Raw genomic sequence first — 16783 nt, 5'->3', positions numbered from 1 at the left:
TGTAATAAGTTGAGGGAGCGTGCAATTGGCATGCTGAATGCAGAAATGTCCACCAGAGCTGTTGTCAGAGAATGTAATGCTAATTTCTCTACCGTAAACTGCCTCCAACATCGTACTTGGGAATCTTGCAGTACATCTAACCAACCTCACAACCGCAGACCACATGTAACCACGCCAGCCCAGGACCTCCACATCCGGCATCTTCACCTGCGAGATCATCTGAGACCAGCCACCTGGACAGCTGATGAAACTGTGGGTTTGCACAACTGAAGAATTTCTGCACAAACTGTCAGACATTGTCTCAGGGAAGCTCATCTGCGTGCTCGTCATCCTCACCAAGGTCTTGACATGACTGCAGTTTGGCGTCGTAACCAACTTCAGTCGGCAAATGCTCACCTCCAATGGCCACTGGCACGCTGCAGAAGTGTGCTCTTCACGGATGAATCCCTGTTTCAACTGTACCGGGCAGATGGCAGACAGCATGTATGGCGTCATGTGGGCAGGCAGTTTACTGATGTCAACATTTTGAACAGGGTGCCCCATGGCGGTGGGATTATGGCATGGGCTACAGACAACGAACACAATTGCATTTTATTGATAGCAATTTGAATGCACAGAGATACCGCAATGAGATCCTGAGGCCCATTGTTGTGCCATTCATCGGCTGCCATCACCTCATGTTTCCGCATGATAATGTACGGCCCCATATCGCAAGGATCTGTACACAATTCCTGGAAGCTGAAAATGTCCCAGTTCTTCCATGGCCTGCATACTCATCAGACATGTCACCCGTTGAGCATGTTTGGGATGCTCTGAATCGACGTGTACGACAGCGTGTTCCAGTTCCTGCCAATATCCAGCAACTTTGCACAGCCAATGAAGAGGAATGGGACAACATTCCACAGGCCACAATCAACAGCCTGATCAACTCTATGCGAAGGAGATGTGTCTTGCTGCATGATGCAAATGGGGGTCACACCATCTGATGCTTTCGGATCCACATCCCTACCCTTTTTTTAAAGGTATCTGTGACCAACAGATGCATATCTGTATTCCAGTCATGTGAAATCCATAATTAGGGCCTAATTTATTTATTTCAATTGACTGATGTCCTTATATGAACTGTAAAATCTTTGAAATTGTTGAATGTGGCGTTTATATTTTTGTTCAGTGTACTTGCAATGGACCTTTGCAAGCACTAATGTGCAGTCATATCATATTCTCCAGAATGCACCAAAAGCCTTCTCTTGTAGGGGGTTGGGATTCCCTAACCACCCGCTGTTATGACAGAAACACAAAGCAAGACATGACAGCGGCTGTTGGAATTGTTTTAACACTGTTAATAATTGACTCTGTTTCGACCAACTGTTTCGACCAGCTCTTATACGGATTGACAGCACATCATCGATATCGAAGAATTTTTCCAAACCCCACATATCTCTGGAAGATCAATGAACGCCTGCGTATTCGTCAAACTGGTGCGTGATCCCCAAACCTGGAGCGTCATCAACATAGAAATGATAAACTAGAGCGGGTATATTGTCTCTGACCGAATGGGGACATTTGACATTAAATATTTTTCAGACATTTTAACATATTTACAGATAGGGTCATTTAATACGATTAAATATTGCGACAATTAGAAAATATAACTACATACGCTAGTCTCGTTCACAATCTAGACATGATATGTCTATGGTCATGCAGTCGTGTCTTCGGATCGCCGTGAACGCGCATGTCAGGTTCGCTGCAGATATTCTTCCTTCAGCGAAGCGCTGCCTGTAAGAATCCCGACGCTGTGTGTTTTGACACTGACAGCGAAGGCAGCCTATTTCACATACATGTACACAACAGGACAACCTGCTATTTGATTCAAACCGACTAAAGATTATCCTCCTCCTCCGCGGCGTTTTAGTAGAAATTCGGAGAAACAAAAAACAAGCCGCTGGCAGACCGACTACAGACGGATGCAATTCCCAGCAGCAGTGGCGAGTTAGATGGAGAAACAGAAGGTGGACGAGTCGCTGTCGTAAATAATTAAATATCCAGACATCTGTTGAAGCTAAAAGAAGGGGAAAATGCATCTCCACCAGGTGCTAACGGGAGCTGTGAACCCCGGTGACTGCTGCTATTCTGTGGGGAGCGTCAACGACATTCCTTTCACAGTAAGGTTTTATTTTGATATTGAATTGATCTGACGCTGTTTGGGAGACGATGATTAGCTACCTAGCTGTCAGCGATAGCGTCCTTGCTAACTAACCAGCGCTAGATAGCATCTTGGCTAGCCATGTACAGACAGAGCGCTAACAAGATTCACAGAGTCGTCTGCATGAAGTGCACGGATATATTCACGGTTAACGTTGAGTCAGGTCTGTGAGGCTGCCAATCCACCACATCATTCATTCGCCCTGACATTAACGGTCGGCATTAGCCAGCTAACAGTGGGTGTTCAAGGTTATCCTACGGTGTTCGCAGAGGATATAGAGCCAGACCTAACGTTCTGTTTATTTGCTTTGGTCCTAAGACGGAAAGCCTGTTAGATGACCTTTATGATGCTGCGTGTTACAAGGGTCGACAGGGGAATTCCTTTGTTGTTTTTACGCAATCTCACATAAAACATCTCACATCGATAATAATGCAGTTTTCTTTCCAGCATCCAAACAATACATTGAATGATATGATTGAAACGCCACACCTATCCCGGGGCTAGAGCTTGGTGTGGGGGTGTGTGTGTTGTGAACGAGACTAGCTAACATAGGCGTCAGTGTGTTTCATGTATCATTAGCACGAGCCGCTGTCAAGCTAGCATCAGCTGTGCAGGCGGTGACGTAGACAGCTAGCTGGCATCCTTTCAGAGCGAAAAGGTTGCGTGTTATTCTGCATGCATCATATCGCATTTACTATCCATCTACTATCCATCTGTATAATATGATAGTCATTTGGAAATAGTAGTTAGTCAGTATACATTTTGTCATTTGATGTTGGTCACCATCAAAAATACCCCCCCCCCCTCATGTTCATAGGACCCCCTTACAAACGGGCCCTCCAAATGAAATCAATAGTTCCTTATTTTGTTCATTAAACAGACGAGACACACCAACCCGATCAGTCAACACACACATTTTATAGTAAGAATATATTGGCGTAAAATACAAAAAAAGTGATATTTTGAAACAGAGCCCAAGCCCATGCTTTTTTCATCTGCGTTTCATATTTTTCCTACCATCACTCCTTTGTTCGGGAGCAGGCGTAGGGTCTTAACTTAGTCATGATATTAATAGAAAATAATAGCAATCTGATTTTCATGTGAAGGCTTTTGGAGTTGCCTATACCGGATCGAACAAAATACTAGCCCTGCTGTTGATTTAGGTTACATTATAAACGGGGTGCTTCGAGCCCTGAATGCTGATTGGCTGACAGCCATATACCACGGGTATGACAAAACATATTTTTTTTTTTTTACTGCTCTAATTAAGTTGGGGGTTTGTGGAATATGGCCAATATACCACGGCTAAGGGCTGTATCCAGGCACTCCACATTATGTTGTGCATAAGAACAGTCCTTAGCTGTGGTATATTGGCCCCTTCAGGCCTTATTGCTTAAATATAGCATGCTAAATGTTTCAGATCAGTGGTAGATGAGGAAACAAATATAGTTATTCCACCTCCACTTGTTTTCCCAGCCAGAGAATCAACCATTCTGTTTACAGACAGAGAGATTCAGTGAAACAGTATCACATTGATTAAGACCCAGGCTTTTGGTCGAGGGTCAAGTGAAGAGCCACATAGCTAGCCTAACAGTGAAGTCTATCTGATACTAGCCTACACACAGCTAACTTAACAGTGAAGTCTATCTGATACTAGCCTACACACAGCTAGCTTAACAGTGAAGTCTATCTGATACTAGCCTACACACAGCTAGCTTAACAGTGAAGTCTATCTGATACTAGCCTACACACAGCTAGCTTAACAGTGAAGTCTATCTGATACTAGCCTACACACAGCTAGCTTAACAGTGAAGTCTATCTGATACTAGCCTACACACAGCTAGTCTAACAGTGAAGTCTATCTGATACTAGCCTACACACAGCTAGTCTAACAGTGAGGTCTATCTGATACTAGCCTACACACAGCTAGTCTAACAGTGAAGTCTATCTGATACTAGCCTACACACAGCTAGTCTAACAGTGAGGTCTATCTGATACTAGCCTACACACAGCTAGTCTAACAGTGAAGTCTATCTGATACTAGCCTACACACAGCTAGTCTAACAGTGAGGTCTATCTGATACTAGCCTACACACAGCTAGCCTAACAGTGAAGTCTATCTGATACTAGCCTACACACAGCTAGCCTAACAGTGAAGTCTATCTGATACTAGCCTACACACACTGAGCTGCAGCATCTCAGAGCTGACGAGAGGGAACAGCCTAAGCAGGATTTGAACCAGTAACCCCTGCCAGGGTAAGCTGTTCACAAGCTTCTACGCCACAAAGCGCCAGACCCCCTGTCAGAGACGGTAGTACACTCACATACTGTAGTTATATGGGGAGGCTACAGTACGTGTAGTGGTAAAGTCTCAGGGTGTGTTATTAGGTCGCTTTCACTGTCTCCTATGGGTGATATCTTGGCCCTCCAGGAAATTAGCTTTAAAACGGCAATATTTTCTGTAAGCCTCATGACAAAATGTGTAGAATAGCATTATAAAACTGCAAATGTTTCTCTCTGCACCATGGCAAAAATGTGTTGAAATGCAGGAAGGGGAGCGGAGGTTAGTGCCCCGGAGGTCAGTGTTATATGCGGTACACGAGTTTCAAGTTTGGGGAAGCAAATTTTTACCTAAAAATTCTCCTTTAATAATAAAGCATTCCATGCATCACATTTGCAGACTTATGTAAAGAAGCCTATTATTCCTAATGTGATGAGTAGATTGGATAGTCATAATTTAGGCTGATAATATAACTCTTTTCACAAAATAGACCGTTCAGTGGGCTTTAGGCTTTATCAGATACATCTGTTCTCCTTTCTTTGCACAGGAATAATGTGGCCTTTTATAAACACATTTCATGCAATTCTACTAAACTCTATATTACTGGAGACATTAGGATCATCTTTTTTAATACGACAAAAAGTACAGGGTAGCATACTCTGCTGACCGACAAATCAGATCAATAAAAACAACGTCGTCTCATCCATATAATAGGCCTACGAGAAGGGGAGACCCAAATAGCCTACAATATGACATCCATCTAACCTGGAGGAGGAAATTATTGTCCAAAAACTCACTTTGATGTGGCACTGACTGACCCAACAATGATAAAGAGTGAATATTCCCACCGGGGATCTGGCCGATGCTCTCCGCTGGTGTCAATAAGATTGAGCGAACAGTATAGCCTATCAAGTTGAGAATTTTCATAACTGTAAAATCATAGTCTTTTCACTGTCTTCTCTTGACAGCAATAGCCATTTGCTTTCCAAACTGTTTCCCCCTGATTGTATTTTGAGAGAGATGAGAACCTCATCATTGCTCACAGCAGCTGCTTGTGGTATGTAATGTTGGCCTCTGTGTGAAACTTGCTCTAGAGGGAAAATACTAAACACTTTCATGTCACTCTCACACACGGTTGGCGCTCAGGGCGTTCTCTATATTCAGACTTCTAAATGTTATTAATAATAGCGTACAGTGTAGTGATTTTGAACCAGCTGCTTATAGTATGTGGTGAAACAACCATGGGAATGAACCTAAGCTAGAGGCTACATGCTTTGGGACATAGGCTAGCATAACATGGAAAACATGGTAACAGTTTATTGTAAAACATGGTAACAGTTTATTGTAGGCACATTAATAAAGCCTTTAGAACAGCCTCATGAGACATTTGCTTTACGAATGCATTGGTCTAACAAAATGGTGCATTTTGATGCCATGTGGTGGAGAGATACAGGTGCTGGAAATGGAGGTGTGAGCATGTGGGTCTGAGCAGGTGTGATGCAGTTGATCTTTGTGTGATGTTGTTGTTTGTACGTGTATGTTTTGTATTGTTTAAAATAATACAATTCCATCTTACACAAAATGATGAATGCATTGGCCTATACTACTACAGCTGAAAGCATAGGCCTAACGACTACTATTGTGTTCCATTGGGTTCCATCCCTGAGGGCTGGTGGCTCAGTGTCTGGCTGCGTCCACAATGGCACCCTATTCCCTATATAGTGCAGTACTTTTGACCAGAGCCCCATGGGATCTGGTCATGCACTAAAAGTAGTGCACTATATAGGGAAAAAGTAGTGCGCAATAGGCTGTTTATGTATCCCTCAGAGATGTCAGGGTCCATTTCAGGGGAAAGAAACCTCCAGAACCACACTAGGTCTAAAGATGTACCACTCACACTGAGACGCTTAGGGCTCACCCAGGGCTCTGTCTCTAAAACACGCTCACACCGTGGACCAAAACGCTCACACCGTGGACCAAAACGCTCACACCGTGGACCAAAACGCTCACACCGTGGCCCAAAACGCTCACACCGTGGCCCAAAACGCTCACACCGTGGCCCAAAACGCTCACACCGTGGCCCAAAACGCTCACACCGTGGCCCAAAACGCTCACACCGTGGCCCAAAACGCTCACACCGTGGACCAAAACGCTCACACCATGGACCAAAATGTATTATATGAAAGCTGATAAATAAAACTGTTGTTGGCCCAAATGACTGGGAGAAAATAAATCCCATTGCAAAATAATACATTTGCCGTCATGTTTATCACTATAGGTTAATAATTAAATTGGCCTGTGTGTATTTTCGTAAGTAATCATGTACACAACATGGCCAAAAGTATGTGGACACCTTCTCGTCGAACATCTCATTCCAAAATCATGGCCATTATTATGGAGTTGGTCCCCCATTTGCTGCTATAACAGCCTCCGCTCTTCTGGGAAGGTTTTCCACTAGATGTTGGAACATTGCTGCGGAGACTTGCTTCCATACAGCCACAAGAGCATTAGTGAGGTCGGGCACTGATGTTGGGCGATAGACCTGGCTCCCAAAGGTGTTCGATGGTGTTGAGGTCAGGGCTCTGTGCAGGCCAGTCAAGCTTCTCCTCACCGATCTCGACAAACCACTTCTGTATGGACCTCGCTTTGTGCACGGGGGCATTGTCATGCTGAAACAGGAGATGGTGAAGCGTGATTCATCACGTTTCCACTGCTCCAGAGTCCAATGGCAGTGAGCTTTACACCACTCCAGCCAACGCTTGGCATTACGCATGGTGATCTTAGACTTGTGTGTGCGGCTGCTCAGCCAACGAAACCCATTTCATGAAGCTCCAGACTAACAGTTATTGTGCTGACGTTGCTTCCAGAGGCAGTTTGGAACTCGGTAGTGAAGTGATTTTTGCAACCTAGGACAGACGATTTTTACACGCTACGTGCTTCAGCACTTGGCCGTCCTGTTCTGTGAGCTTGTGTAGCCTAACACTTCGCGGCTGAGCCGTTGCTCCTAGATGTTTCCACTGCTCTAGCAGGGCAGAAATTTGACGAACTTACTTGTTGGAAAGGTGATATCCTGTGACGGTGCCACATTGAAGATCACTGAGCTCTTCAGTTGCGGACCATTCTACTGTCAATGTTTGTCTATGGAGATTGCATGGCTGTGAGCTCGACGGGTGTGGCTGAAATATCCAAATCCACTAATTTGAAGGGTTGTCCAGATACACTAAAAGTATCTTATTTATCCAATACAACAATACAATCCTCAGCTGGTTGTTGCTGGTGTAAAACGAGTGTTTTTACAAGCCCATTCATTGCGCAACAATTGCAATCACGTGTTAAAAATACTTTTGGTGCACGATTTAAAGAGCTACTATTTTTATTTCTCAACTGGTAATTGAAGTGTGCCTCCCATTCACCATTCAAGTTCAGGAAACAGGCTGTCAGCACCTCACCCACCACTTTACAATGTCAGCTGGAGGCAGTATGCATTTTGAAAACATACTTCATTGTTTGAAACAAGAATGATTTATTTCATATTATGAAGCACGTCTTACCTTGCTTCAAAGTAGCCTGTAGGCAAAATCCCACCATGGAAACATGGAGGCAATTATTTCATGAAGACTTCATAGGCGGCTTGGGAATTTGAAGTTCGGGCAAGCTACAATTTATCCTACCATTTCTACTGTTCTGCGTGTCAGTTATGATTTTCATATGCGCATTTTCATGGAACAGTTTCATTTCAATAATAACTTTTTCCTTTCTCAATGATTGTCGTGTGGTTAATCGTATCTTTTAGATGTTTATCATTTTTATTAAGTCAACTAAGGAGAGATCACCAGCCTCAGCAGGCCAGGTACTTCTATGCGTGCCCAGGCGCCCCCGCTCCCCCTCAACATTATCGGACAGAGAAACTAGACACATGCTCGTTGCTCAAACGGAGCACTCCAAACCAATAACAATGAAAACATGTATGATGGTTATGAAATAAACTAAAACTTGTTACTGACAAGTATAGCAGGTTGTGAATTCTGGAACAACCTTTTCACTGTGAGAATGGTGAATTATTATAGTTAATACATACATTAACATAAATGTAATCAAATAACAGGGAATAAAGGAACATTTACTACTGGTGACATGTAATGGGGAATTGATAAAAAATATCTAAGGGCGAACAATTCACACAATGAAACAATGAATGCGCAGGAATTTGCGGGTGTCGGCTGAGCCATTCTGGAGAGACTGGCCTATACCTTCACCACACACCCCTCCCCTTCTTCCTGTTTCAACATAAAACATTACACTCCAGACCCATTATCTTCACACTTATTTTAGATGTGTGTTACTGACAGCCGCGACTCAATAATCAGCTAGGCCTATTGCCAAGCGCGCTACCCAAATTGCGGGGGTAGGCCTACTAGCTTGTGATGTGAAACAATCCACAGCAATTTTTTTAAAGACGCTAATGATCCTTGATTCCTCTGTGGCTAAGTCAGGCTTTCTGGGGAAGTATTTTGAATGATTTGATTTATTTCTGTATAGACAGGAGTAATTATATAATGTTTGCACATTTCCATTTACTTCCCTATTGGACCCACCACTATGCCATTTCTCTCCTGTTCTATTGGTTTTCATATCAACTTTCTTTCATTGTCCAAAAACCAAAGGCACAATTGTAATCATATTAGCAACCCATCCTAGTTGTTGCATGTTTAGAGTCTGTTCTGTGTAGAATGGTGTTTCCCCAGTTGCTCTGTTTAGAATGGTGTTTTCCCAGGTGCTCTGTTTAGAATGGTGTTTTCCCAGGTGCTCTGTTTAGAATGGTGTTTTCCCAGGTGCTCTGTTTAGAATGGTGTTTCCCCAGTTGCTCTGTTTAGAATGGTGTTTTCCCAGGTGCTCTATTTAGAATGGTGTTTCCCCAGGTGCTCTGTTTAGAATGGTGTTTCCCCAGGTGCTCTGTTTAGAATGGTGTTTCCCCAGGTGCTCTGTTTAGAATGGTGTTTTCCCAGGTGGGCTGTTTAGAATGGTGTTTTCCCAGGTGCTCTGTTTAGAATGGTGTTTTCCCAGGTGCTCTGTTTAGAATGGTGTTTCCCCAGGTGCTCTGTTTAGAATGGTGTTTTCCCAGGTGCTCTGTTTAGAATGGTGTTTTCCCCGGTGCCTGTTTAGAATGGTGTTTCCCCAGGTGCTCTGTTTAGAATGGTGTTTTCCCCAGGTGCTCTGTTTAGAATGGTGTTTTCCCAGGTGCTCTGTTTAGAATGGTGTTTTCCCAGGTGCTCTGTTTAGAATGGTGTTTTCCCAGGTGCTCTGTTTAGAATGGTGTTTTCCCAGGTGCTCTGTTTAGAATGGTGTTTCCCAGGTGCTCTGTTTAGAATGGTGTTTCCCCGGTGCTCTGTTTAGAATGGTGTTTTCCCCGGTGCTCTGTTTAGAATGGCGTTTTCCCCGGTGCTCTGTTTAGAATGGCGTTTTCCCAGGTGCTCTGTTTAGAATGGCGTTTTCCCCAGGTGCTCTGTTTAGAATGGTGTTTTCCCAGGTGCTCTGTTTAGAATGGTGTTTTCCCAGGTGCTCTGTTTAGAATGGTGTTTCCCAGGTGCTCTGTTTAGAATGGTGTTTCCCAGGTGCTCTGTTTGGAATGGTTGTTTTCCCCCGGTGCTCTGTTTAGGAATGGTGTTTTCTCACGGTGCTCTGTTTAGAATGGTGTTTCCCCAGGTGCTCTGTTTAGAATGGTGGTTTTCCCCAGGTTGCTCTGTTTAGAATGGTGTTTTTCCCAGGTGCTCTGTTAGAATTGGTTGTTTTCCCAGGTGCTCTGTTTAGAATGGTGTTTTCCCAGGTGCTCTGTTTAGAATGGTGTTTCCCCAGGTGCTCTGTTTAGAATGGTGTTTTCCCAGGTGCTCTGTTTAGAATGGTGTTTTCCCAGGTGCTCTGTTTAGAATGGTGTTTTCCCGCAAATTGCATTTTGGCAAATGTTTGAAAATGTCATTTTATTGGCTGCCTCATTACATCAGTTGCATGTTCTGTTAAGATGCATGAATTACCATACTCTGTGACTCCTGTCATTGTGATCACCGTGGGTGAACGCCCAGTGGGTTATGCACACAATGCATATGGGTCCAGTAAATCAAAATCTTCCCTGTCACGTTGTCCTTCGCCACATTTTACACACACACACACACACACACACACACACACACACACACACACACACACACACACACACACACACACACACACACACACACACACACACCTACCTACCTACAGGCTCTAGTGTTGTTTTCTACAGTGTTTGTCCCTGGTCTAAAGTAGTGTACTATAAAGGGAGTAGGATGCCATTTGGGACACAGCCTGCCATATTGTGTGTGAAAGGAGAGGGTTTAGTTCATGTAAATCCTATCTGTAGTGGTACACTGATATGCTGGTATGATTGAGTTAGTCATGGGAAGAATCACTTTTGGGACCCATACAAGCACGCCCACCCCCACACACAGCAGGGCTCTACAGTACAAGCACACCCACCCACCCCCACACACAGCAGGGCTCTACAGTACAAGCACACCCACCCCCACACACAGCAGGGCTCTACAGTACAAGCACACCCACCCACCCCCACACACAGCAGGGCTCTACAGTACAAGCACACCCACCCCCACACACAGCAGGGCTCTACAGTACAAGCACACCCACCCACCCCCACACACAGCAGGGCTCTACAATACAAGCACACCCACCCCCACACACAGCAGGGCTCTACGGTACAAGCACACCCATCCACCCACCCCCACACACAGCAGGGCTCTACAGTACAAGCCCACCCACCCCCACACACAGCAGGGCTCTACAGTACAAGCACACCCACCCACCCCCACACACAGCAGGGCTCTACAGTACAAGCACACCCACCCACCCCCACACACAGCAGGGCTCTACAGTACAAGCACACCCACCCCACACACAGCAGGGCTCTACAGTACAAGCACACCCACCCCCACACACAGCAGGGCTCTACAGTACAAGCCCACCCACCCCCACACACAGCAGGGCTCTACAGTACAAGCACACCCACCCCCACACACAGCAGGGCTCTACGGTACAAGCACACCCATCCACCCACCCCCCACACACAGCAGGGCTCTACAGTACAAGCCCACCCACCCCCACACACAGCAGGGCTCTACAGTACAAGCACACCCACCCACCCCCACACACAGCAGGGCTCTACAGTACAAGCACACCCACCCACCCCCACACACAGCAGGGCTCTACAGTACAAGCACACCCACCCCCACACACAGCAGGGCTCTACAGTACAAGCACACCCACCCCCACACACAGCAGGGCTCTACAGTACAAGCACACCCACCCACCCCCACACACAGCAGGGCTCTACAGTACAAGCACACCCACCCACCCCCACACACAGCAGGGCTCTACAGTACAAGCACACCCACCCACCCCCACACACAGCAGGGCTCTACAGTACAAGCCCACCCACCCCCACACACAGCAGGGCTCTACAGTACAAGCCCACCCACCCCCACACACAGCAGGGCTCTACAGTACAAGCCCACCCACCCCCACACACAGCAGGGCGTCTACAGTACAAGCCCACCCACCCCACCACAAACAACACAGCAGGGCTCTACAGTACAACCACCCACCCCCCACACAGCACGGGCTCTACAGTACAAGCCCCCCCACCCCCACACACAGCAGGGCTCTACCGTACAAGCCCACCCACCCCCACACACAGCAGGGCTCTACAGTACAAGCCCACCCACCCCCACACACAGCAGGGCTCTACAGTACAAGCCCACCCACCCCCACACACAGCAGGCTCTACAGTACAAGCCCACCCACCCCCACACACAGCAGGGCTCTACAGTACAAGCCCACCCACCCCCACACACAGCAGGCTCTACAGTACAAGCCCACCCACCCCCACACACAGCAGGGCTCTACAGTACAAGCCCACCCACCCCCCCACACAGCCAGGGCGTCTACAGTACAAGCCCACCACCCCCACACACAGCAGGGCTCTACAGTACAAGCCCACCCACCCCCACACACAGCAGGGCTCTACAGTACAAGCCCACCCACCCCCACACACAGCAGGGCTCTACAGTACAAGCCCACCCACCCCCCCACACACAGCAGGGCTCTACAGTACAAGCCCACCCACCCCCACACACAGCAGGGCTCTACAGTACAAGCCCACCCACCCCCCCACACACAGCAGGGCTCTACAGTACAAGCACACCCACCCACCCCACACACAGCAGGGCTCTACAGCACAAGCCACCCACCCACCCCCACACACAGCAGGGCTCTACAGTACAAGCCCACCCACCCCACACACAGCAGGGCTCTACAGTACAAGCCCACCCACCCCCACACACAGCAGGGCTCTACAGTACAAGCCCACCCACCCCCACACACAGCAGGGCTCTACAGTACAAGCCACACCCACCACCCCACACACAGCAGGGCTCTACAGTACAAGCCACCCACCACCCCCACACACAGCAGGGCTCTACAGTAACAAGCCCACCCACCCACCCCCACACACAGCAGGGCTCTACAGTACAAGCCCACCCACCCCACCCCCACACACAGCAGGGCTCTACAGTACAAGCCCACCCACCCCCACACACAGCAGGGCTCTACAGTACAAGCCCACCCACCCCCACACACAGCAGGGCTCTACAGTACAAGCCCACCCACCCCCACACACAGCAGGGCTCTACAGTACAAGCCCACCCCACCCCCACACACAGCAGGGCTCTACAGTACAAGCCCACCCACCCCCACACACAGCAGGGCTCTACAGTACAAGCCCACCCACCCCCACACACAGCAGGGCTCTACAGTACAAGCCCACCCACCCCCACACACAGCAGGGCTCTACAGTACAAGCCCACACACCCCCCACACACAGCAGGGCTCTACAGTACAAGCCACCCACCCCCACACCACAGCAGGGCTCTACAGTACAAGCCCACCCACCCCCCACACACAGCAGGGCTCTACAGTACAAGCCCACCCACCCACCCCCACACACAGCAGGGCTCTACAGTACAAGCCCACCCACCCACCCCCACACACAGCAGTGTCTCTAAGTACAACGCCCACCCACCCCCCACACACAGCAGGCTCTACAGTACAAGCCCACCCACCCCCACACACAGCAGGGCTCTACAGTACAAGCCCACCCAACCCCCACACACAGCAGGGCTCTACAGTACAAGCCCACCACACCCCCACACACAGCAGGGCTCTACAGTACAAGCCCACCCACCCCCACACACAGCAGGGCTCTACAGTACAAGCCCACCCCCCCCCACACACCGCAGGGGCTCTACAGTACAAGCCCACCCACACCCCACACACCGCAGGGCTCTACAGTACAAGCCCACCCACCCCCACACAGCGGGCTCTACAGTACAAGCACACCCACCCCCACACACAGCAGGGCTCTACAGTACAAGCCCACCCACCCCCACACACAGCAGGGCTCTACAGTACAAGCCCACCCAACCCCCACACCACAGCAGGGCTCTACAGTACAAGCCCACCCACCCCCCCACACACAGCAGGGCTCTACAGTACAAGCCCACCCACCCACCCCCACACACAGCAGGGCTCTACGGTACAAGCCCACCCACCCACCCCCACACACAGCAGGGCTCTACGGTACAGCCCACCCCACCCCACCCCCCCACACACAGCAGGGCTCTACGGCTACAAGCACACCCATCACCCACCACCCCACACACAGCAGGGCTCTACGGTACAAGGCCCACCCATCCACCCACCCCCACACACAGCAGGGCTCTACAGTACAAGCCACCCACCCCCACACACAGCAGGGCTCTACAGTACAAGCCACCCACCCCCAACACACAGCAGGGCTCTACAGTACAAGCACACCCAACCCAGGCCTAACCCACACACAACAGCAGGGCTCTACAATCAAGCACACCCACCCCCACACACAGCAGGCTCTACAGTACAAGCCCACCCACCCCCCACACACAGCAGGGCTCTACAGTACAAGCCCACCCACCACCCCACACACAGCAGGGCTCTACAGTACAAGCACCCACCCACCCCACACACAGCAGGCTCTACAGTACAAGCACACCCACCCACCCCCACACACAGCAGGGCTCTACAGTTACAAGCACACCCACCCCACACACAGCAGGGCTCTACAGTACAAGCACACCCACCCCACACACACAGCAGGGCTCTACAGTACAAAGCACACCCACCCACCCCACACACAGCAGGGCTCTACAGTACAAGCACACCCACCCACCCCCCACACACAGCAGGGCTCTATACCGTACAAGCCACACACCCCAACCCCCACCACACAGCAGGGCTCTACAGTACAAGCACAACCCACCCACCCCACACACAGTCAGGGCTCTACAGTACAAGCCCACCCACCCCCACACACAGCAGGGCTCTACAGTACAAGCCCACCCACCCCCACACACAGCAGGGCTCTACAGTACAAGCCCACCCACCCCCACACACAGCAGGGCCTCTACAGTACAAGCCCACCCACCCCCACACACAGCAGGGCTCTACAGTACAGCCCACCCCACCCCCCACACAGCCAGGGCTCTACAGTACAAGCCCACCCACCCCCACACACAGCAGGGCTCTACAGTACAAGCCCACCCACCCCCACACACAGCAGGCTCTACAGTACAAGCCCACCCCCCCCACACACAGCAGGGCTCTACAGTACAAGCCCACCCCCCCCACACACAGCAGGTCTACAGTACAAGCCACCACCACCCCCACACCACAGCAGGGCTCTACAGTACAAGCCACCCACCCCACACACAGCAGGGCTCTACAGTACAAGCCCACCCACCCCCACACACAGCAGGGCTCTACAGTACAAGCCCACCCACCCCCACACACAGCAGGGCTCTACAGTACAAGCCCACCCACCCCCACACACAGCAGGGCTCTACAGTACAAGCCCACCCACCCCCACACACAGCAGGGCTCTACAGTACAGAGCCCACCCACCCACCCCACACAGCAGGGCTCTACAGTACAAGCCCACCCACCCACCCCCCCACACAGCAGGGCTCTACAGTACAAGCACACCCACCCACCCCCACACACAGCAGGCTCTACAGTACAAGCACACCCAACCACCCCCACACACAGCAGGGCTCTACAGTACAAGCCCACCCACCCCCCACACACAGCAGGCTCTACAGTACAAGCCCACCCACCCCCAACACACAGCAGGGCTCTACAGTACAAGCCCACCCACCCCCCACACAGCAGGGCTCTACAGTACAAGCACACCCACCCCCACACACAGCAGGGCTCTACAGTACAAGCCCACCCCCCCCACACACAGCAGGGCTCTACAGTACAAGCCCACCCACCCCCACACACAGCAGGGCTCTACAGTACAAGCCCACCCACCCACCCCCACACAGCAGGGCTCTACAGTACAAGCACCCACCACCCACCCACACCAGCAGGGCTCTACAGTACAAGCCCACCCACCCCCCCACACAGCAGGGCTCTACAGTACAAACCCCCCCCCCACACCCGGCTCTACAGTACACGCCCACCCCCCCCCACACACAGCAGGGCTCTACAGTACAAGCCCACCCACCCCCAACACAGCAGGGCTCTACAGTACAAGCCCACCCACCCCCCCCCACAGCAGGGCTCTACAGTACCGCCCACCACCCCACACACAGCAGGGCTCTACAGTACAAGCCCCACCCACCCACACACAGCAGGCTCTACAGTACAAGCCCACCCACCCCCACACACAGCAGGCTCTACAGTACAAGCCACCCACCCCACACACAGCAGGGCTCTACAGTACAAGCCCACCCCCCCCCCCCACACACAGCAGGGCTCTACAGTACAAGCCCACCCACCCACCCACACACAGCAGGGCTCTACAGTACAGCCCACCACCCCCCCACACAGCAGGCTCTACAGTACAAGCCCACCCACCCCACACACAGCAGGGCTCTACAGTACAAGCCCCCCCCCCCCACACACAGCAGGGCTCTACAGTACAAGCCCACCCACCCCCACACACAGCAGGGCTCTACAGTACAAGCCCACCCACCCCCACACACAGCAGGGCTCTACAGTACAAGCCCACCCACCCCCACACAGCAGGCTCTACAGTACAAGCCCACCCACCCCCACACACAGCAGGGCTTACAGTACAAGCCACCCACCCCCACACACAGCAGGGCTCTACAGTACAAGCACACCCACCCCCACAGCAGGGCTCACAC

General features: G+C 50.2%; 1 protein-coding gene across 1 annotated transcript in view; it reads left to right on the top strand.

The window, feature by feature from the left end:
- The first annotated feature begins 1736 nt into the window (after window positions 1–1736).
- Window positions 1737–16783, top strand: part of LOC115204762 (dmX-like protein 2) — a 103499-nt gene continuing 88452 nt past the window's right edge. Inside the window, exons 1-2 of the mRNA XM_029770469.1 lie at window positions 1737–2165; window positions 6399–6659. Coding sequence (XP_029626329.1) covers window positions 2079–2165; window positions 6399–6659 — 348 coding nt within the window. The 5' untranslated portion in view covers window positions 1737–2078. The remainder of the gene's footprint in view (window positions 2166–6398; window positions 6660–16783) is intronic.

The sequence above is a fragment of the Salmo trutta genome, chromosome 12 (genome assembly GCF_901001165.1).
Source record: "Salmo trutta chromosome 12, fSalTru1.1, whole genome shotgun sequence".
Lineage (NCBI taxonomy): Eukaryota > Metazoa > Chordata > Actinopteri > Salmoniformes > Salmonidae > Salmo > Salmo trutta.
The sequence above is the reverse complement of the archived record's forward strand: the minus strand, read 5'-3'. Positions and strand labels throughout refer to the sequence as shown.